The sequence below is a fragment of the Eubalaena glacialis genome, chromosome 4, assembly GCF_028564815.1.
Source record: "Eubalaena glacialis isolate mEubGla1 chromosome 4, mEubGla1.1.hap2.+ XY, whole genome shotgun sequence".
Lineage (NCBI taxonomy): Eukaryota > Metazoa > Chordata > Mammalia > Artiodactyla > Balaenidae > Eubalaena > Eubalaena glacialis.
In genome coordinates, this window is record NC_083719.1 from 181,221,675 (window position 1) to 181,244,762 (window position 23,088).

General features: G+C 58.5%; 1 protein-coding gene across 3 annotated transcripts in view; it reads right to left on the bottom strand.

Moving 5' to 3' along the window:
* Positions 1-22,770, bottom strand: part of EVI5L (ecotropic viral integration site 5 like) — a 29,660-nt gene extending 6,890 nt beyond the window's left edge. For 2 of the 3 annotated variants that reach the window (XM_061190595.1, XM_061190593.1), the window contains exons 1-13: positions 22,646-22,770; positions 11,518-11,701; positions 9,963-10,152; positions 9,332-9,556; positions 9,173-9,247; positions 8,386-8,511; positions 7,056-7,199; positions 6,818-6,907; positions 5,573-5,670; positions 5,429-5,489; positions 2,150-2,203; positions 1,232-1,264; positions 95-235 (exon numbers count right to left, since the gene is read on the bottom strand). In XM_061190595.1, the coding sequence (XP_061046578.1) occupies positions 95-235; positions 1,232-1,264; positions 2,150-2,203; positions 5,429-5,489; positions 5,573-5,670; positions 6,818-6,907; positions 7,056-7,199; positions 8,386-8,511; positions 9,173-9,247; positions 9,332-9,556; positions 9,963-10,152; positions 11,518-11,654 (1,374 nt within the window). In that variant the 5' untranslated portion in view covers positions 11,655-11,701; positions 22,646-22,770. The remainder of the gene's footprint in view (positions 1-94; positions 236-1,231; positions 1,265-2,149; positions 2,204-5,428; positions 5,490-5,572; positions 5,671-6,817; positions 6,908-7,055; positions 7,200-8,385; positions 8,512-9,172; positions 9,248-9,331; positions 9,557-9,962; positions 10,153-11,517; positions 11,702-22,645) is intronic. The other variant, XM_061190594.1, reaches the window with a different exon arrangement.
* Positions 22,771-23,088: the final 318 nt, after the last annotated feature.

Sequence of the window (23,088 nt, forward strand, 5' to 3'; positions counted from 1 at the left end):
GGGCTGATTTGGAGCCATTTGCTCAAGAGCCCTGCAGGCAGCTGGGCACGGGGCGTGGCCTGGCCCGGGTGGCCCCGCCCACCCAGCCTGCTACCTGCTGCTCCTGCAGTTGCCGGATGGTGCTCTGTGCCTTCTGCAGGTCCTCGGCCGCTGAGCTGCACTGCTGCCGCACCACTGCCAGCTCCCGCTTGATGACGTAGTTCTCCTCAGCCTCCTGCGCTCGTGTCACCTGCCCCTGAGCACAGCGAGGACAGGGGCCCGTGACCCTCTGCTCACACCCCAGGCGAGGCCCAGAGAGGGTGGAGGTGGGGTGGAAGGAAGAGGGGTGAGGCCTCCCACACTCAGAGCCTGGGATGGGGCGCCCCGCGGGGCCTGGGGATGGGGGGACCGGCAGGAACAGGACACTGGGAGGAACCTGGAGGGACACAGCCAGCCGGGGCCCAGGCTCTGGCTCTCAGCCTCTGTCCCAGGTGAGGAGAAAGAAGTCCTTATCCAGGGCACATGGCACAGCAGAGGCTGGGCTCTGCTGGTGACGCTGGGGATGTGGGGGTAGCCAAGGGCCCAGAGGCTCAGGGCTGGCTCCTTAGGGCCTGGTCGGGGGGTGGGATACACCTCTCCCAGGGCCTTCTCCAGTCCTGGAGCCCGGGACTTCCACCTGCCCGAGGCCCCCCCAGCCTCATCCCTTCAGCCCACCCAATTTAGGCCCCCCATTCCAGGCTCAGAGCCACTAGGTAGTGGGCAGAAGCTTCCAGATAAAGCCATTCAAGATGAGGCAGCAGCAGAAGCAGGTGAGTGAAAGAAGATGGCAGGCCTTGCAGGTGGGAGCAGAGGAGAGCGTGAGGGGCCAGAATGGGGGTGTGTGTGGGTGTGTGTGTGTGTATTGCGGAGGCTCAGCCGTGCACACACCAGGGCCTGTTGCTGATGCAGCCTCAGGGTCCCCGAGCCCTCCTGGGTCCCCACTTGTGTCCCCTGGAGGGAGGAAACCTGTGCATGTGCGTGTGGGAACACTCACAGATGCGCCCACACGCACCACGCGTTCACACGCACGCCCCCTCCCCCAGAGGGAAGCCTCCGTCTCCCAGGAGAAGCGGTCCCCAGTCACCCCCATGCGCAGCTCCAGGCCTGCCCCCCTCACCCCCCGGGGGATGGCAGCGGCCAGGGAAGAGGTGGTCTGGTGGTCATGTGCGGGGACCAGGAAGAAGTGGGAGCGGGAGACGAAAAGCTACAGTACCTGGATTAGCCTATCAGCCAGAGCAGCGCTCTCCTACCCGGTGGAGGGGTTCCGAGCGACAGGGGGAAGAGGCAGAGCAGAAGACGCGGGGACAGGAGAGAGGGAGAGACAGACAAGAACCACTTGTCACTAACGCAGTGGCCTGTCTCTAGAAGCAGGGAGAGAGGAGTGAGACCAGAGAACCAGAGAACCAGCAGGAGAGGACCCAGAGGAAGACCAAAGCCAGAGCCAGCTCCGTCCTGGAGAGGGGTCTGCGTGTGAGTGGGGAGGGCAGTGTCACTCACGGGGGCCGCCAGGCGGGGGCCTCACTCGTGAGTGAGGAGGTGCCATCCGGGGAGGGGGCAGGGGAGGGAAGCACTGGGCCCGGTGGGTGCATTTTAATTTGGAGGCAAAGCAAGAATCAAGGCTTTGGGGCAAGGGCAACAAATTCCACCTACTCCCTGTGGTCAGCGGAGGGTCAAGCAAGACTGAGTGGGGAGCTGGAAGGAGAGGATCCCCGTCTCTACTCCTATCTTTAAAAACAGGTTGGGGGCCAGGGTCAAGGCTATGGCACCCCCTCCGGAGTGCAAGGCCGCCCCCTCCTCCCCCACCCTGTCTCCTTTCTTTTGTCCCAGTAGCCCGCACCCAGGCAGCCCGGGAGGGCACCGGGCACAAATGGATTTCCGTGTTTGCAGTTAACAGGGTTATAACTCAATCCCTCCTCAGGCAAAGTTTCGCCACAGTCCCAAATTTATACAGCAGCCCAAATCTCAGTGGGGCTTGTGGTGGGGCCTCTGGGATTTACGCCACAGGCTTGGGGGGGTGGGGGTGGGGTGGGGCGCGGCGCCCGGGGCAGGAGGCTGGCTGGCCCTCTGGCTGCTGGGTCCTGCTTGGGGCTGGGAGGGTTCGGTGCCACAGGCTGGTGGCCGCACCCCTCACCTTCTCCAGGGTCTCAATCCGCTGCTTCAGGAGCCGGTTCTCTGTCCGAAGCCTCTATGCGGGGAGAGGGGAGAGCACGTCAGAGCCCGCCGCCTGCTCCTGTACGCACAGAGGTCTGTCCCTTCAGGGCTAGGCCACTTCCAGGCAGGACGGCGCCAGTGTCTCATGCTCTGGGTCAGTGATTCCAGAAAACAGTCAAGGCCAATTCCCGTTGGGAATGGTCCACCAGGTGTTTTTTAAAAAACAAACTCTGGTTCAGTAAAAACAATGTGATCACTTTGGTGGCTATGCACTGTGTGTGCGGGAGGTGGGGGCTTTGGGGGCGGTGGTCCCTCCTCCGGAGTCTGTTTCTACCCCACGCTTGAGCCTGTCAAGGGCCAATGTGACGCCTCCCACAGGGCAAAGGCCTCTGTGTTTTGGGGGAAGCCGGTCGCAAACAGGCCCCACCCCTCACTGCTTCACTTGGAGTGCCAGGGTTGAATTCTCGGAGGACAAACTCAGAGTCTGGGTCCAGGGGAAGAGGTCTTGCTGAACACATGCTTCTTTCAGTTTGACAACTACATTTCCGCAACCCACTGAGAGCCAGCTGTACCCAAGAGTTGTCACTTTCCCACGGCTGGGATTCTGGAGATGGTCTCCTTGCTTCCGCCTTCCATCCTGTGCTGGTAGTCTTGGTTATATATTTGTGGTTTTAGGTTCCCTCACAGCCTTTTGGGAAGCAGGGGAGGTTCACATCTGCCTTGCACCTAGTTTCTAACTACGTACCCCTTAAGCAGTGGGTACAGAAATAGTTTTGATCGGCGGATTAGTGAGGGTCCTGCTTCCCTGTGGATCACACAGAACATTGCCTGGTTTCTACCGGGGGAGAAAAAGGTGATGGAAACACCCAGAACACTCCCAGGAAGCAACTGTGGTCAGAGAGAATTGCAGACTTGATTGATGGGCAAGGACTCATTTCATGGGAGGGGAAACTGAGTCAGAGGCAGGCAGTGTCTTGCCCGAGGCTCCCGGCTCGCTGGGGTCAGAGCTGTTGCCGGCACAGGTCTCTGTTGCTCATAGGGATCCAGAACCAGAGTCCTGACCCCTGACTCCTGACCCCTGGAATGTATGCCCCCTTTCTGGCCTCAACGCATTGATGCCACAAGCTCAGCCATCCCTGGAGGAGCTGGATGTACCGACCAACAACTAGCCTCTCTCCTCTTCCTCCCAAGGGAAAACCAGACAGAGAGTGAAAAAGGACTACGGGGGCCTATGTACTAATCACACTATTAAACTTTTTTTTTCTTTTTTTGCCATGCGGCATGCGGGCTCTTAGTTCCCCAACCAGGGATTGAACCTGTGGCCCCTGCAGTGGGGGCGCAGAGTCTTAACCACTGGACCACCGGGGAAGTCCCTTTTTTTCTGTATTTTTGATGTCTTGACATCCTGCGGCCTTGCTAATCCTGGAGACACTGCCCCTCCCAGGGCTAGCTAATTCCTAGGGAGAGTAGGCAACCTGCCTGCTAGCTTGCCTTCCACAGGCAAACCAGCCAATCCAGAGCCCATGCCCCCACCCACCTCCCTTATCTAACTCTCGCACACCAAGCTAGTATTTCCCCTGCTCTCAATTGTTCCAGGACAGCTAGGAACCACCCCTATAGCCCAGAGCCTGGAAATTATTCAAACTAGCCAATCCTGAACTCTCTTGAACTTGCCTACCCTGCCTCGCCCATCCCTTCCTGTGGAAACCACAATAAGGGCTCTGGCCCATGCTTTTCTTCTTCTGCCTCCTGACCCACCCTGGTGCTTCCCCATGTGGCCCTGCGTGCAGAGGTGTGCCCCCTCCTGTGAGTAATAAACTCTTCTTTTGAAGGCAGTTGTCTCTGTGTCTGTCACCTCACCATACCTGATTAAAACAAATCCCAGGTACATTTTTAAACAGGTGAAAGGTGAAAGGGCACAGGGCAGGGTCAGGGGAGAAGGCATCTGCCCTGCCCTTGGGCACGCAGTCTCCTCTCGTGATAAATTTCCAGGCTGGGCATGTGGTTTAAGGATCCGCTGTGTCCTTCCCTACTGCTGAGCCATCATGGTCACCATATGGCAGCAGGCCCTTGTCTGTGCATGAGCAAAACATACACGTTTGGACTGGTGCATCAGTAAAGCTGCCATTCCTGAGAAAGGGAGATGCTTAAAAACTCAGGACACAAGACTATTTCTCAAAAACTTACAAACAGGGCTGGGACAATGATGCCCTCTTTCGCCACTCAGGTATGGGTGGCAGGTGACCTGGATTCTAATCTAGGTTCTGTCTCTGCTTTTCTAGAGGAGGTAGGGATGACGATGATGGTGGTGGTTAATAATAATAATTATTTGAACAGAAGAGCGTCATCCCTATTTTGCAGAAGGGGACACTGAGGCTCAGAGAGGTGAATTCACCTTCCCGGCAGGTCACATAGCTGGTCTGCAGGAGTTGGGATTTGAACTCTGGTCTGTGGGACTCTAGTCCCAGCCACTGTGGGACTCTGCCCCTGAAGAGGACAGAGCCAGGCTGTGCTGGTGTTTGTGTTTGTGTCTGTCCCCCACCTCCACTGGACTGGGGGCCCTCAGTCCTGCTGTGACTCTGACACATAGTGCTCACTAAACGCCTGTTGAGGGAATAACCAAAATCACGTCTGGAGGGATGAAAGCAGAGGGAAGGAGATGGACAGACGTCTGGGTTCAGAGGTTCTGCACACCCAGAAAACCCTCTATGATGTTGTGATTTACAAGGAATATATACTTGGTCTTTGTCCCTGGTCCTGGCACAGGCTCCTAAAACCCTGGGAATTTCCTAAGTGAGGAGAGGAATAAAGGCGTCTTTGTTATGTTAATGAGATGACTTTTGGAAAGCCCTCCCCACGCCCCCCACCCCCCCATCACCTAAGGATGGTGCTGGTTGCCAGGGGATCCAGTCCTCTGATGAGAGGGTTGGACCTTTCAGTCCCACCCTCAGACCCCTGGGAGGGGAAAGGGCTGGAGGTTGAATCTCAGTGGACCTGTTCACCACCGTGTCCCCAATGCTGGGGGTGGGGGTGGCCCTTGCTCCCATGCCGGCCTGGTGGTGAGTGAAAGGACAGGCAGGCCGAGGGACCACCTCTCAGAGCCTAAGTACCCCCTGCTGTGTGGTCCACGCTGGGTGGGCTGCCCTCTAGCAGCCGTCGAGGGGGCTCCCAAGGGCATATCCACCACCACCATCAAGCCCCCCCCCTCAACCGCCCCCCTGCTTCCCGCCAGCCCTGCCCAGGCCAACCGGGGACTCACTTTGATCTCGATCTGCTCTTCCATCTCCTTGCTCTTCATGGCTGCGTACTCCTTCTCCAGCCTGCAGAGGGGAAGGCCGACGTGCTCACTGTCTCACCCTTGGGGACCCACTTTCTGCCAGCACCCTGGCCTCCCGGTACTGACCTCTTCATCTTCTTGGGGTTGTACTTGACCTGGTAAGCCTTGAGGATCAGCTTGTCCGGGCAGCTGTCGAACTGATGGGGGATTACCCTCTGGAAGTACTGTGGGGACACGGGTGGTCACGGACACACGGGCCCTGACCGCCTGGGGCCACCCGAGTCCCTGCGGCACCCTGCTTCCCTGGAGGAGGGCCTGGGTACACCAGGAGGGACGGCCAGAGCCGGTCGGCCTGGGCGCTCGCCATCACCTGGCCTGTTGTGTGGATCGAGTGAGCGAGTGTGAGAAGCAGGAATCGTGAGAAGGAGCTGCCTGCAGCCAGGACCTCTGTTTGCAGGGAAAGCGGGCTTCGGGAGCTCCTGAGGGCGAAGGCCAGGTGTGGGTGGGGGTGGGGTCCGAGCACAGAGGACCTTCATGGAGGAAGGGGGAGACATGCCGCTGCCCCAGGGCAGTGGGAGGAGACGGAAGAGGCTGAAGGATCGGGGTGGTGCGGAGGAAGCCAGAGGGAGGACCCCTCAGTGGTCTGCCTGCTCGCCTGGGGCCCCTGGAACCTCCGCAAAGAGTTAAGTGCAAGCTGCCGGGTGGACACAGCTTGCTGCAGTTCGGGGCCAGGCTGGCTCCCGCTCCCTAGCCCAGCTGGCCCCCTCTGGCAGCTGCGGACAATGGATGCCCGTGTTCGTGGACACAACTGTGGCCTTTGTGCATTCTTCCCCGAAGCACCAGCTGGAGGACGCTGGGAGGGGGCGGGGGCCTGCATGATGGGGACATGGCGGTGAGATGCAGGCCGGCCTCTTCTCAGCAGGCAGGGCAGCTGGGGTAGGCTGTGGTGGGGCAGGGCGAGAGTCTGCCCCAGACCCCTCACTCCCTCCTGTGCCCTCGCCCGACCTAGTTGCTGGGGCCGAAACCACACCCAACGCCTCCTGGTTTGGCCAGTATTACTATTTGCCATGTTAGGCTCTGGGGACACAGAGCTGGGGGCAGGTGAAGCGGGGGGACTCCCAGGGCTCGGCCTAGGCCTTCCTCTCTCCCTGCTGCCAGGTTGCTGGCCCTGGGCTGTATCTGGCAGAGCCTGGGGCTCCTCGGGCACAGCCCCCACCCCGGTCCTCCATGGAGACCTCGGGGGGGCAGAGGTGATGAGAAAGGATCAGGGCGCTCAGCAAGTCCAGGGCCTCCCCATCTCTCAGAAGGGCTCCACCTGCCCAGGTGCCCTGCTGGGGGGCAAGCCTGCCCGCCCTGGCCCTCCTGGCCCACCTGGGACATCCCCTCCATGTCCAGCTGCATCAGCTCCATCTGGTTCACCTGCAGCAGGGCAAGGCCCACCCGGAACACGACCTCCAGGCCCTGCGAAGGAGGCGGGGGTAGTGCGTCTCTGGTCACGCTCTCCTGGGGAGCCGCCTGACCCCTCCCTGAGCCCTGGAATCGTTTCCACTGGGGGCGTGAGTCACTCCATCCAGAGTGGCCAGGAGAGGAAGGGGCATGTGGTCCTCACCTCGTACATGAAGATGTCAAAGACACGCGTGGCGACGGGCAGTGGGAAGGTGGTCAGGAAGAGCGTGAGGAACCAGGAGGAGGCATACATGGACGTGTGGAAGCTCTGGGAGCGGAAGTGGGTGTTCAGGTCCGGGAGCTGCTCCTGGGGTGGGGGGAGGAGGCCAGGCACCATGAGGAGGGTGCTGGGCACAGCTGTCAGCACCCACAGGCTCCCTCCACCCGGAAGTGCTAGGCCTCAGTGCCTGCACCTCCAGGGAGCCTTCCCTGACCTGCCCTGGGCAGCCCCCCGCACTGTCTCTGGGTGGGGCGGCAGCACCCCAGAGCTCTGAGTAGCACTGGGTGGGGACATGGCAGGGATGGCAAGAGGCCCAGCTGTCCCTGGGACCCTCACCACTGCCCCCCACAATGCTCTGTGCTTTGTGCCCAGCAATGCTCAAGGGATGCCTGTCTGACTGGTCTGAACTTCAGACTGCTGGAAAGCGACAGAAACTTGGGGAACTGAGGCTGGAGAAGGCGGTAGGACTCCCTGGAGGTCCTTCACTGGGAGAACAGACCCTCGGGCTGTCCCCCGGCCTGCCCTGGGCTTCCTGCCTCAGGAGCTCTCTGGTGGCGGCCAGCTCCTTCGCCACGGGAGCTGTCAGCTCCCCAGCCTGGGGTGGGATTGCTCCTTCTCTGTGGCCCTGGAACACCTGCTTGCTGGCACTACCGGTTCCCTCGACCGACGGCACCTCCCCATCCTCTGGGCCTGAGGAAGGGGGCTTTCACAACTGGGCGCGTCCTGCCCACTGTGGCGCAGAGCTGCACAGCCCCACCTGCGACCGGCTTCCAGAGCAGGCCAGTGTGTGTGTGTGTGTGTGTGTGTGTGTACACACGTATACCGGCTCTCTCTGCCAGCCAGGAGCGGGCCCTGTGGGGCTGCTATTTATAAACAGAGGCGGCTGCGGTTCTCCAGTAATCAGCAAAGGCAGGCAGACAACACCTTCCCTCCTTCTGCCACACCGGGGAGCAGACAGGAGGGCGCAGTGGGTGTGTCTGAGCCGGACTGACCCCTCCACCCTGGCCGCAATGGCTCTGGGAGCCCCGAGCTCTGAGGAGCCCCCACTGGAAGGGGCTGGCCCCTGCCTGGTCCCTCAAAGCATCCTTCAGGGCAGTGCTTTACGGCTCCTTGGGGAGTAGAGCCCCTCTCTGAGCTGGAACGTCTGGATGTGATTTCTCAGGCGTGGAATTTTCAGTCAAAGAGACTCACCGGGACGGCCGACGTTAGCACCCGTACGTGTGGGCTGCTGGAGAGGGGTGGGGCAGGCGGGACCGCCCCTGGGCCCACTCACCTGTAGCATGTACTCGAACTGGTAGATGCAGAGCCCCAGCTCTGCCATGCTGGGCTTGAAGAGCTCCCGCAGGCGGTACTCCTGCATCAGCCGCACGAACACACAGAAGGCCTCCTCCTCAGGCATCTGGGGGTGGGCGGGCAGGGGGCTGTGAGTGGGGGTGGGGGGGGCGGGGGCGCCCACTGCTCTTCTTATGGCTTTGCTTGTCTCTGCTCCATTTACTTTTATTGAACGTGGACAGTGCCGGGCTGCCCGGACCCACACAGCAAACCTCTCTGGTAAATATCATCACCCTGTTTCAATGACAGGAAGCCTCCTGAGGCTGAAGTCACCTGCCCAAGGCAGCCTGGCAGGAAACAGTGGAGCTGGGACTTGAACCCCAGGTCTGGTCACCTCCAGAGCCCACGGTGGAGGCATCCTCTGGTCCATTCCCAGCCATCTCCACTCTCCCCCTCCTAAGCCTGCTGGATTCTCTGGAGGAAACCCCAAGCCCCATAAACATCACACTGGCTGACCTAAGCCTGAGTGTCCCATCCAACCCTGGGAGGTGACTGAGTAGGACGGCCTACCCCTCCCTCCAATCTTGGGACGGGATAGGGGACAGAACAGGTGGCCAGCCCTCTGTGCTCACCCCCTGGAGGCCTGGCTGGGAGACTGTCAGAGGTCACAGGTGGACACAGAGGGAGGTTCTGACCTAGGAGGACACTGGATGGAGGGAAAACACTCTCCTTTTGTCCACCTTCTGGGGGCAGACAGAGCCAGGAGGGACCGGGCCCAGGCCACCTACCTGCATGAGGAGTAGGCCCACGATGAAGGCGCTGCCCTGGCAGTAGCCCACCTCCCGGTCCACCAGGGAGTAGGCCTGCGAGGGAACACGTGCGAGTCAGGGCAGGGTTCTGCCGGGCTGGTGACCGCAGCGGCTCTCCGTGGGGCCAGGGGGCCTCACCTTCATGACGTTGAAGAGCACCTCCTGGCCGAGGCTGTCCTGGCCCTTGAAGAACTCGTGCTCCGGGTAGGTGCGGGCGATGTCCCTGCGGATCAGCTTCTCGCAAGGTGAGGACATCTTGAGCAGCTCCGAGTACTGGTTCTTGACTGGCATGTCCGTGGCGCTGCACAGGAGCTGCCACACGATGGCCCGGAAATGGTGCGGGATGCCCTTGCGGATCAGCTCCTGGCGACAGGGTCAGAACGGGGTGGGGGGGGTCGGGGGGTGGGATCGGGAGTCCGGGCTGGACCCCATCCCAGTGCAGCCTCCCCACGGCCGCCCAACCCGGCCTCTGAGATCGGGTCCACCCACGCCTCACCCGGGGCCCAGAGCTCGGCCGAGCCACTGCACGGCACATGGAGTCCACGAGGCTGAATGCGCCGCCCCAACCCATCATGGAACTCACGGGCGGGAAGCAGGAGGGTGCCTGGGGTGCCAGCCCCTCCCTCATCTCCACACCCATCCCCCCGGCCCTGGCAAGGCACCCCGAAAGTGCCCACACACCTCCAGTCCTGCCCTTTGCTCGTGCTGGGGCCCCTGGCAGACCTTGCCCACCCTCTGGCCGCCCGCCCAGCCCCGCCGCCTGCGCCACCTTGAGCAGCTTCTCCTTCCTGCGCCGCCACTCCTCCCACTCGTTGGCGATCCGGCCCCACAGGATCCATGTGTCCTCCTCCAGGTGGCTCAGGTTGGAGGAGGCTGAGGAGCTGGACACCAGCGAGGAGCCGCTGTTCCGCCGGGAGCCATTCATGGAGCGCATGGACTTGGAGTCGGCTTCCAGGAGCCTGGGTGTGGCAGGGGGGGAGGGTGGAGGCTGCAGGAGCTTCCCACCCTGGCCCCTGGGTCCCAAAGAGCCTGGCCCCTCCTCCCTGGGGTCCCAGAGGATACCAGGGATTGGGTCTAAGTTATTTTTCCTGAGCGGCACGTGCTGAGTGACTTTGGCCAGTGCCCTAACCTCTCTGAGCCCTGGTCCTGATCCCGGGAGCCCTGGAGAGGCTGCCATTCATGCGTCCCATTCTGTGCCCGGCCCTGGGCTGAGAAGCATGGGGAGTAGCTCACTTAGTCTCGTACCAACCCTGTGGGGCGGGTTTTGTAAAGATTTGTTTACAGACGAGGTACAGAGAGGGTGAGATGCCGGCTGGGGGCACCCAACTAGCAAGGGGTTGCATTAACCACCTATTTCTGAGGCTTTGACATCTGGGGCCTCCCTTACCCAGGAGAGACTGCCCCTCCCAGGCCTAGCAGATTCCTAGAGATAATTAAGGACTTGCCTGCTAGTGCACTTTTCATATGCAAACCAACCAATCCAGAACCCACAAACCACCCACCTCTGTTAGGCTCTTGCACTCAGGGCCACTATCCCTCTGCCCTAATCACCCCAGGGCCGGCTACTAGACAAATAGGCCCAGCCCCTATGCCCCCAGCTTGCTGAAGGTATTCAGACTAGCCAGTCCTAAGCCTGATTACATTGCCTCACCGTTCCTTCTGGCAGAAACCACAATAAAGGCTCTTGCCCACATTTTTCTCATTCCCTCTGCCTCCTGACTGACCCTGGTGCTTCCCTGGATGGCCCTGCATGGTGCATGGCGTGTTGTGCCCCTCCTCTTGGAATCTGTGCGTAACAAACTGTCTTTTTTTTTTTTTTTTTGGGCCATGCCGCGAGGCACGTGGGATGTTAGTTCCCTGACCAGGGATCGAACCCATGCCCCCTGCAGTGGAAGCATGGAGTCTTAACCACTGGACCACCAGGGAATTCCCCAAACTGTCTTTTTAATGGCAGTCATCTCCTGATCTGCTGGCCTCGCCATACTGGCATAATAATAAAACCTACACTTTAAAACAGGGGGTGGGCCAGAGGAGAAGTGGGAAGGGCCAACTTCAGACTCAGAGGATTTACTCTTCCCTTCAACAAAGGCTAGAGAAGTGAAGGCCAGGTTCACTGGGCCCCCTGATACCGTGGTCTCCTCATCTGAGTGGGAGAACCCTCCGGTGGGAGGTGACGGCAAACATCCTTGTCAAGCCTCTGGTGGGAGCTGTCACTTGGCCCAGGGCCAGGCCTAGCTCTGAGTGTGAGGTGGCACCAGTAACTTCTGTTTGGGGCCCAGGCTGTACCCCTGGGGCCTCTCCCTTTCCCTCAGGTCCCAACTCACCGGTTCTGCTCTTCGAGTTTGGCCAGCAGCTCTAGCTCATCGGGGCTGAGGTTCTCGGAGTCAGAGGTGGGGGAGCAGGTGGGGCCCGACAGGGCCTCCTGGGACGAGGAGTCGGGGCTCAGAGTGGGGCTCGCCATGGTGGGCAGGCTCCTCAGCCGCGAGCAGGGCCCGGTCACAGCTCTGTCTGGGGACCAGAGACATGTGTGGTCAGCTTTGAGCAGGGTGCCCACACTGTCCCGCCGGCTCTGGACCAGTGAGCCTGCTGGTCACCCAGAGACATTTCCTCACCCGGGGCTTCCCACCTCTGGTCTGTCCACTTGGTCACTCCTCATCCCCACGCAGCCCAGTCTAGTTGACGGCCTGGCCGGCTTGTTCTGCTCTGGGGGCTGGCTACTGGGATCCCTGCCTTGGTAGTCCAGATGCCTGGATGGGATCAGGAGGGCAACGGCCAGCGCCTGAGCTGTCCTGCTGTCCCTGCGCATGAGCACCAAGTCTCAACTGACACCCTTGAGTCTTCAGCAGGGCCAGGGGCCAAGGCTCCCCGTCACACTCAGGGTCCCTGCTGCGACCTTGGGGGTGCCGATGCCCCTGCTTTGGTGGCTGTTCCTGACAGCTTTGGTCCCTGTCCCCAGCTGCGGCCTGTCCTGGGAGCCCTGCCTCGGCATCTGACCTTCCCTGTCTCATCAACCAAAGTGGGCTGCTGGCACAGCCACAAGCAATTATTCTCTACTGTTGATTGTCTGGTGCTGCCAATGGCCAGAAGAGTCAACTCCCCTTGGGCTGGGAAGCCAGGGACATGTCAAAGTGCTAGGAATCTGTGCTCTGATGGCCTCAGAGTGAGAGCTACAGGCTCTGATCAGTATCCTGATCTTGGCCTGACATGTGCTGGGTGGGTGCCGGCCCATCTCTCCTACTCCTCCTGGGGATGGTCCAGCCCCACCCTCCTGGGAGCTTCAGGGACACTGGCTGTGCCGAAAGCAAAGGCTCTGGACTCAAATGGAACAGTGTCTGAAGTGTGGCTCCCCTTGGACCTCACCTGACCTGGCTCTGACAGCTCAGCCACAGAGGGGCCCTCGCCCAGTTCCTGGAGAGGGGGCATCTGGTCTCCAGGCAGCAGGAGGACAGTCACAGAACAAAAGCAGCCCATTTTGCACCTGCCTGGCACCCTCAGGTCACTGAGCACCTTCCCACAGCCCAAGCTCAGCCCCCAACCAACACCTGAGGGTCCACAGGTCAGCTGGACTTGATCCTGGCCATGCACTTGATTCTAGTCTCCTTCCCTTGTGCTCCCCTGTCAAGGGGCAGGGGGCACCATTTTTCTTTCACCTAGTGGGGGGCTCATAACCCTCCCACCCCAGGACTCTGTGGCTCCCCAGGGCCACTGGTTCTGCTTCTGGCCCCTGACGGCCCCCCGAGTTTGTCGGGCACTGAGGGCTCTAGCTTTTGGTGAGTGGTACAAACTCTAGGCGATAGCTCCCATCAGAAGCAGAAGACCTTTTCCTCCTGTTGCCCAGCTGGCCAGGGACAACCTGCCCCAAAGACCAAGCCACGGTGCGCCACCAAGCCAGGAGTTAATCATTCCTGAGAGAGGGACAGTGGGGGCCGCTCCGGGGCTTCCCGCAAAGTCTGTGGCTGGCCCGGGGCAGAGAGGGGCCATGGACAAGGAGTGCTGACTTGGAAGGATCTCTCTGGGCAGGGAGGGGCTGGGAAGGCCACGTAGGTTTCCCAACTTCAGAGCTGGGAGAGGGGAGTAGGTGGTGGAGGCGAGGACTGGAGCCCCATAAGCACAGCTGGATTTGGGGAGTAGTGGGGGCCTCAGAGACAAAGACCACACGTGGCCAGGGCTGGGGCTGGGGCCCACTGTCTCCATGCTGAGCCCAGGGGACCCCAGCCTCAGAAGCGCATTGCCTTCCCCCCCAACCACAACCCTGGCCTGCAAAGAGCCCAAGAGAATGGTTCAGCTCTGAGTTTCCGATTAAAAGAAACTACTAGGGCAATCCACTAGCAGAGTTTGCTCAGATACTTATCACAAATTAATGTGTATTTCATACAAGAAATAAAATGTATTCAATACCCAGGGCTTAAATTTGCAGTCTGAGAGGCAGAACCTTCTGGTCCCTCAGGAACTTTCTCTTGACTCATCCCCATACTCTCTAAATGCTGCGCAGCCCCAGAAGCCATCCTCCTGATGCACGCACAGAGACACACACTCCTTCACACTCACACACTCACACTTACCCACAACCTCACACCCCACACACTCAGATACATTCACACTCACAAACCACCTCACACAGTCTTGCGTGCACATGCACACACGCTCTGACATACACTCACACAGTCGCACACCTACACGGTCAGATACACAATCACACACTATCTCACACCCACACACCCCTTTGCCCATACGTGCACACGTACACACACACACGCACGCTTCCTGCACTGACCAGGTCTCGCCACGCCTGGAACCGAGTACATACGGATGGACATGGGCTCACTGCCCTCCTAGCTCTGTGAGCAGCCCTGTCCCTTCTCCAGAGCGCCCGGACTCTTACTGCCTCAGTCCCTCCTTCCCTGGCGCTTACTGGGGGCCGTCTGAGGGCCGGGCACTGTTCTAGGGGCAGGGATGTGGAGTGGAACGAGGTGAATGAGCCCCCATCTCCCCAGGGCACGCAGCCGCCCTACCCTTGCTGGATGGGCAGAGTCGCAGAGACAAGGCAGGTCCCCTCAAGTGCTGAGGGGCCACTGGCCTCTGAGATCCACACACAGGCCCTCCAGGTCTGGGGTCCCAGTCTCTCAACGGCCCCATTTCAATGCCCTTTGCTTCTGCTTCACTGCAGCCACCCGAAGGGGGTTCCTGGCTCCTGCGGAGTGGGCAGTGGGCCACCTAATGCCGTCCCTGCTGGCACCACCGCCCGCCACGTCCTTATAAGGTGGCCCATGGCTTAGGAAGCTGCGCCAAGCCAGAGGGGTGGGAGAAGACTGCCGGTGAGCTGGGGGTGGGGTCGGGGGGCAGAAAGGTCCAGATGCTGGGGACCCCCCACCTCCCTTTTCCTCTCCCTCGCAGGGGCGTTTGGACACTGCCAGCCATGCTTCCTCCTTCTTGAAGTCCTCTCCCATCTAGTTTCCAAGAGGCCAGGTTCCTGAGGCTCCTCCTGCCTCGGCCCAGCCTGGCGCCCCTTCCTCCACAGGCCCTGCTTTGGCTCTTATCCCTTCATGCCCTCGGTGAGCTCACTTTCAGGACTTAAATGACCAGATACATGTCGGTGATTGTGACACCCTCGTCCCCATCTTCTCCTTTCTCCTGAGCACCAGCCAAGATTGCCAACTGGCTCCAGGATGGCTCAATCAGATCCACCACCGGGGTAGGAATCACCACTGTCTGGGTCCCTGCTACTTCTGCGACCCGCACTGAGCCTGGTACAACGTGAGAGTCGAGAAATATTGGAGGAATAGAACCTGCCTGCCCACCCACCGGTATTTCCTTAGTGCCAGCCAGGTCCTGGGCACCATGCTGAGGGCTGAATACTGCTGGGCAAAGACAGAAGCAGCCCCTGCACGCCCAGAGCATACGGGGGTGGGGGGCGGGCAGAGACCAAGAGATGATCATCTGCACTTTCTATTACAGACTGAGAGAAACGCATGGAATAAAAGATGAGGTAGAGTGGAAAACAGTCTGGCAGTTCCTCAAAAAGGTAGACAGAGAGTTGCCAATATGACCCAGCAATTCCGCTTCTAGGTTATCTACCTGAGAGAATGGAAAACGTACATTCACAGGAAAACCTGTACACAGTTCTTTTTTTAATTCTTTTTTTTTTTTTTTTCCTGGCCGGGCCGCACGGCACGTGGGATCTTAGCTCCTCAACCAGGGATCGAACCAGCGCCCCCTGCATTGGAAGCGTGGAGTCTTAACCACTAGACCTGCAGGGAAGTCCCACCTGTACACAATTGTTCACAGCAGCGCGATTCACAATAGCCAGAAAGTGGAAACAACCCAAACGTCGATGGATGAATGGATAAATGAAATGTGGTCCATCCAGACAATGGAATGGTATTCAACCATAAAAAAGAAGGAAACTGATTTTTTTCGGTGAACTCTTTCCTGGCAAACCACCCCCTGCCCCTGACCACCTCCAGGGTTCTGGCTCACTTCTCTCCCCTCTCCCCGAAAATACCTACCCTTATACCCCAGCCCAAGACACATTCTATGGCAATTCCTACTATACACGCCTGCCTGCCCTACTGGGTCATGAACCTTCTGGGGGCAAAGGCCTATCTTCTTAATTTTCTACTCCAAGCCCCTAATGCAGCATCTGGCCGTTAGTAGGTGCTCAATCAATGTCTGCTGGACGAAGGAAGAGAAAAACCCCTGTGCTGCTCAGCCAGGTGATCAAGGTCAACACCATCAGTGATAAGTCATGTTGAGAGCATGTGCACTTGATAACGCTGACATGAGAAGGGCACTTCATCTCTGGGCCTTTCTCCCCAAGACTATGAGGAAAACATGTGACCAATCCAGATTAGGAGACACTTTAGAAAATTCCTGACTAGTCCTCCTCAAAACTGTCAAAGTCATCAAAAACAAGGAAAGCCTAAGAAAACTGTCCCAGATAAGAGGAACCTCAGGAGATGTGAGGACAAAATGTCCTATGGGATCCAGGAAGGGGCCCTGGGAAAGAAAAAGGAAATTAGGGAAAAACTAAGGAGATCTGCATAAAGTATGGACTTTAGTTAATAATAATGTATCAATATTGGTCCATAAATTATAACAAACTTACCAGACGATGTTACTAATATGGGGAAACTGGCTGTGAGTGTGGGGTCTGTGGGAATGCTTTGTACTATCTTCTCAATTTTTCTTTTTTTTTTTTAAGAAATGATGAGAGATTACATCTATTTATTTATTTATTTTTGGCTGCATTGGGTCTTCATTGCTGTGCGTGGGCTTTTTTAGTTGCGGCGAGCAGGGGCTACCCTTCGTGGCGGTGCGCGGGCTTCTCATTGCCGTGGCTTTTCTTGCTGCAGAGACCAGGTTCTTGGCACGCGGGCTCAGTAGTTGTGGCTCGCAGGCTCTAGAACGCAGGCTCAGTAGTTGTGGAGCATAGGCTTAGTTGCTCTGCAGCATGTGGGATCTTCCTGGACCAAGGCTCGAACCCGTGTTCCCTGCATTGGCAGGCGGATTCTTAACCACTGCGCCACCAGGGAAGTCCCGATCTTCTCAATTTTTCTGTAAAGCTAAAACTGTTTTGAAAACTAAAGTCTATTTTTAAAATTAAAAAAAAAAAAAAAAAGAAGGTTCTGTACCAGCGTAGACAGAAACGTAAAGGACAGTTTTATAACATGTGAGAGGTGCCCTAGCGAGTAGAGAGTTGCTCACTGGGTCTCCTGACGAGGCCGTAGAGGAAGAAGGATTTGCACTTGGATTTCTTTTCTCTTTCTTTTTTTTTTCTTTAAATACGGAGTGACCCACGTATTTTTAAGAAAACCATTTCATTTTATTTTCACTGAGCGGCTTGCAGGATCTTAGTTCCCCGACCAGGGACTGAACCTGTGCCCTCAGCAGTGAAAGTGCAGAGTCCTAACCACTGGACTACCAGGGAATTCCCTGCACTTGGATTTCTGACTCCAGAGCCTTTGCCCCAAGTTGATCAGCTGAGCTGTCACTCTGCATTCAATGACTTTAGAAACAACCTACGTAAAACACCGAGTGCAGTGAGCACTCAGTAAATGAGTTACTCTTTTTCAACAGGGAGAGTGAGTGAGTGTGTGTGTGCCATCTTTCAGAGGCAGGCAGAAGACCCCAAGACTCCTTTAATTTTGCTTTCCTACCTACCCCTCCTCCATGCCCCACCCCCTACCAGCCCAGCTTCTGATCCTCTACCTCTAATGATTATGGGGACCCAGAGTCATTTCTAAATCTGAAGCCTTGAGAGATGCCACATGACCCCATCTGCCCAGACGGACAGACTATCAGCTGGGCCACTCAGACCACCCCGACTCCTGGGGAGACGGCCTGACGTCTCCGGGTCTTTTCCTTGGCCATGGGGTGGGCATTTGATGGGCGAGCTGCCCCTCAGGTAACAAGGACGGCTGCTGGAATTCAGCAGTCACTGCCGGCCCTCCTCTTGTCCCCAGTTCTAGCCGCTCCTCCGTGCCACCCGGGATGTTTCCACATCGATGTACCTTCCTCCATGGCTGTGTGTGTGGATAAATGATCCCAGATCTCTTGGCCTCCCAGGAGGACTTCAGGGCCAGCAGCCTGGGTTCAAATCCCTCCTCACCTACTTTTCTATCTTTCTGATCTGGGTACAATGTGCTTTGTCTCAGTTTCCTCATCTGAAAACAGGGCTGATGATAGTACCGACCTCACAGGTTTTGTTGGGAGGAATAGATGAGCTAAAACCTGTCAAGTACTTAGTACAGGAGCTGGCCCATGATATTTATTTCCCCCTGGGTGGAAAGTTCCATGAGGGCAGGGGCTGGCTAGCCTACTAGTGGATCCCCAGAGTCTAGTGTACCATCAGGCATCTGATATTTGTGGACTGAATAAACAAACTTCCCCTCCTCAGCAGGCCCACCCCTTACGTGGCGGCCCTGTTTAAATATTAAACGCAATAAAACTAAAATCATTGTTATTGGTAGTAATAGCAGCAGCGGCAGGTACCTTCAGGCTAAAATCAGCTGTGGAAGGACCTGTGGAATCCCTTCTGACCTAGGACCTGTGGAATCCCTTCTGACCTAAAAAAAAAGTTTACTACCTTGCATGTCAGCAGCTACTTTCTGCCACCATCACAGGTTCCTTCCTGGCAAATCCCTGATTTCTCTATATTTCAGTATCCCTGAGAATGACAAAGGAAACAATTTAAAGCCCTCATAAGCCTTCAAGGGACAGGTGGATAAGAGAAGTGGCATCTTGTAAAGGCTCTCGGCTCTTCAAAGCCAAGATGGTATCTTTCCTGCTGCAAAGGCTGGCTGGGCCAGGGCCCAGGGCGAGGTGGGTCGGCCCTGCCTTTGGGGGCTCTCCAAGCAGATGGATCTGACCTCTTTCTGCAGAAGAGATCCAGGCCCTCTTTCAGAAGTGGGTGAGTAGGGAGGACTGTCAGCTCCTAAAATCAACCAAGTGTCTACTAGGCATCTGTTACGTGCCCTGTTCTTGCCTAGGACTCAACCATGAACAAACAGACATGTGCCCTGCCCTCGTGGGACTCTTGGGCTGGGAGATAGCCCTCAATGAAACAATCTCACAGGGACTTCCCTGGCAGTCCAGTGGTTAAGACTCCATGCTTCCAACGCAGGGGGCACGGGTTCCATCCTCGGTGGGGAACTAAGATCCCACAGGCCGCGTGGCGTGGCCAAAAGATAAAAAACAACAACAAAAAACAATCTCACAAACACATCACGGTGCGCTGAGAAATGAAAGAAAAGTGCCAGTGGGGCTCTTGAAATCTCCCTGGAAGGGATCAATGTCTTCCCCAGCCCTGGTGAGTTGTTAGTTCTCCTAACTAACCTCCCTCTTGCCCTCTGTTTGGCTTCTAGAACATGTGTGCAGCAGACATCCCTGGGTGGGGGGCGGGGGGGAGAGGTTTGCTGCCTTTCCAAGTTCAATTCCAAATACTGGTCCCTTTGACCAGGGAGCGTCCCATGGTGTGTGCCCCGTGGATGGCATTTGGGACACGAAGGCCTATAGGATGAAACCCACCAAACAAGGCACGCTTCCCTGCATGCACCATGCTTGCTCCTGCCGCCTGGGCATCTTCCAAGCACTTGGGCTGCCTGGAACACCCCTCCCTGCCACGCCTGCCCAGAGAGCTCCTCTCCCAACTCGTATGTCATCTCTGCTCCACCTTCCCTGATGCCCCGGGGATGCGCCAGGCCCTTTTCTCTGCTCCACAGCATGCTGTCCGTTAATCTGTCTCCTGCTTCCACATGGGATGGGACGGTAAGGGCACGGGCTGGAATGCTGGTCCCTCCGGGTGGTTTGGGGGGATTAAATGAGATAGTATGTCAGTGGGGCTTGGTACAGGGCCTGGTGCGCAGCACGGCCTGATCAGTGTGCGCTCCTGGTTTCAGCTCTTGCCTGCTGACGTGGAGAGGGTCTTTAGATGCAGGGCAGGGGCCACCCCTGACGTTCCTTCACACCCCAGCCCCTGACTCGATTCCCAGTACGTGGTGGGGGCCTCATCCGGAACAACCAGCACCCATATTCTGCAAGAAGAAACTAGAGCACAATCCTCCGTTCCCCCTGCACCCATCAAAAGCACATGCACAAAGACCCGGCCCCGGCCCCCCAGTCTAGGGTAAAGGGCACTGATGTCTTTCACCAGCCCTTCCCGGGAGCCTTCTCGTGTTTTCCTAAGGAGTCCACAGTCTATCCCGGGGAGGCTTCTGACCCCACTGCATCTGCACAAAGTACCCCCTGGGGAGGCCGTGGAGTTTGTTTCCTGTGTGCCTCGTGACCTTCAGAAGTCTCTTCGTTCACTCCTCCCTTCAGCACGTGGGCAGAACAAACCTCTCCCCGCCCAGCGTCAGAGGTCTATGTGGGGTGTGGGCACTGCCAGCAAGCAGGCACCCGACTGCCCTCTGCCCCCCTGGGAGGTCCCTGTGGGGCCACAAATCCCACAACCAACTGTCTCTTAGCCCTGATGTAAACTGGCTCAGCCATGGAAAGACAGCCATTATCCACTGAGGCATCAGCTAATTCCAACCAGGGGCCCAGGATGCCCAGTGACTCTGCTAGCACCCACAGGTGGGCGACTGCCCTCCTGGACCCCACTGACCCCTTCCACATGGTGCCCAGGGGACATTCAGGGCCACATCCTAACCTCTCTGGCTCCCCTGAAGTACAAAGTCCTGGTCTCGGGATTTCTCTCCCCATTTTCTAGATGGGTAAGTCAAGGCCCCAAGCTTAGATGCGCTTTTCCTCAGAGCCATCCAGAATCCACTGGTAAATATCCACAAAGAAGCCTGGGCTTGTTCCTCTGGGGTTTTCCAGGCACGCTTATGTCAGACAGGCAGTGCTGGCCTGATCTGGATTCCCCCCAGGCAGGACCTGGGGCTCCTTCTCAGTCCCTGCGGTCCTGGCTGCGCTGTCTCGCCAGTTCTGTGATCTGCCCTCCTCTTTGACTTGCCTCATCCCAACCTGCAGTCAAACCAAACCACCTGCAGCCAACCACAGAAGCCCAGGGGAACCCACAGGTTGGACCCGAGGGTGTGGGCTGTATGGGCGGGAAGAGCCAGTACACCTGGAAAGACACGACGACATGGGTCCCCCAGATCCATCCCAGCCTGGCTGAGGGAAAAAAAACCAAGCCAACTCCTCACTCGTGTTCCACCAGAGCCTCTTCAACACATTTTTCCCTTCTGAAAATATTCCTTAACAAAGAGCTGTCTGCTTCTGGCAGGCCCAAACCCAGCCCCACTGGGTCTCAAATGCCAGGATCGAAGGAAGCTGTTTCATCTTGGCATGACACGCCAGTCGTGGGTGAAAGAGTTCTCGGGGCTGTCAGGGGCTGGCCCTGCCATCTGAGGCCAGCGGGCGTGATGGGGTCAGGATGCTGGTCCTACCAGTCTGGTCAGACTTTAGGACCGGGGCCAGGAGCAGGCGGTACGCCTACCCCTCTGCCAGGGGTGGCAGAAATCAGGGGGCAGGCAGTGGTTCTTTTGGGGAGACTGGTGTAGGAGAGAGAGGGAGCATCCTTCCCTTTGAAGAAGGGTAAAGCGGGGGAGATGAATAAAGGGGAAGAGGCCTGGGGCAGGTGTCCACAGGGGTGCTGGGAGATTCTGGGTCACCCCACCACCTCCAGGGCCCCAGTGGGGGCACGGGCTCAGGGAGGCTGGTGTGGATGGGAAGGCTGGCTGCCTGGGGCAGGGCAGGTAGCTCATGTCTCTGAGTCTCTGCCTGAGCTGGGAGCTGTTGGGGCCTCCAGGAGGACCTGGGCAGGTGAATTCCAAGGAGGGGTGCTAAAGTGCTGAGGAGCCCTGTGTGTGTGTGTGTGTGTGTGTGTGTGTGTGTGTGTGTGTGTGCGCATGGAGGGGGGCAGGTCCCAATTGCCTGGCTCTGTGTTGGAGGTCTTAAGTTTTTCTGCGTGGGTTGGGGATCCAAGTGTCTGTCCGTGTGTGTGTGTGTCTGTCCGTGTGTGTGTGTGCGCGTGTGTGAAGGGCTCCTGAATGTCTGTGTGTGAGGGGCCCAGGGTGTCTATCAGTATGAGATGTTGGGGGTTCATGGGTTTTGCTCTGTTGCATCCCAGATGTGTGTGTGTGTGTGTGTGTGTGTGCGCGCGCGCTTGTGTGTGTGAGTGGGGCCCTCACAGAGGTGGGTGTCCCTTGGGAGTGGGGTTCAGAACATCTGCTGGGAGGTCCTGAGCATGAGGTGAGGGTGGATTTTCAGGAAGTAGGGATCAAGACGAGTCAGGATCAGGGTGTGTGTGCGACGAGGACCCTGAGGAGTGGCTTTCAGGGGTGCCCTTGGGCATGGGGCTGCTGGGGGTGGGAGATGGCCCAGCAGGCTGAGGTGAGGCCTGCGGGCAGGAATCCGGATTTACAGAGGCTGGGGAGGGGTCCTGTGCGGTCAGAAGGGAGGGGTATGGCTCTAAGACGGGCATCCTTGGGGGCGGGGGCAGGTCTGGGCCCAGAGATAGGATGTGAAGTGAGGGGAGGGATGGCGTGGCAAGGGGTCTACAGATGAAGGGGGTCTTGAGGGATCGGGACAGAGAGAGGGCGGAGGTCCTGGGCTTGCGGGGGCGCTCGTAGGGGCCGGGTCTGCGGGGTGGGGACTGGGGGAGCCCTGAAGGGTCCGGGAAGGGGTCCTGAGGGTCAGTAAAGAGGGTCAGCGGGGGTCACGGGCCTGAGGGGGCCTCCCGGGGAGGGGGCGGCGTGGGGGAGGAGGGCGCCCGGAGGAGTCGTGGGAGGGGCCCTGAGGGGTCGGGAAGCTTCGGAACGAGGATGGACAGGGGCCAGGGCCCGAGGCTGACGGCCAGGGTCCGTGCTGGGAGTGCCGAGGGCTCCCGGCGCGGGTTCCGGGGCGAGGGGGCCCGAGTCCCAGTCTTGCCCGGCCCCCGTGGGCCGCAGCGCGGAGCCGCGGGCCTGAGAAGGCGCCCGGGAGGCCCGGCCCGCGCCGCCTACCTACCTGCGAAGAGCGCGCCGCCATAGCCATGCCGAGCCTCGCCGTCCCGGGCCGCGCCGCCGTCCCGGGCCCCGCCGCGTCTCTCGCCCCGCAGCCCGGCCCGGCCCCCTCAGCCGCCCCCCGGGACCGCGGCCGCCACCGGCTCTGTCGCTGCCATTTCACCCGCTGACAGGAGCCGCTGCCCCGCCCCCGAGGCCCAGTCAGCCAATTCACCGCCCCCAGGCGCTCTGGCTCCGCCCGCTGGCCAGGAGTGACGGGGTGTCTGGCCAATCCATGGTCACTCCGTAAGGAGGGCGAGGGCCCTGGCTACGGCCAGAAGGTTGCCGCCTTTAAGGAGAGAAGCGAATTGAAATTAGGGAAGCAGTGAAGGACGGGGTGTTTTGCCTATCGGAATGTGGAATCCTGTTGATCAACACTTGGCAGGGCCAATAGGAAGGAGAGAGGGG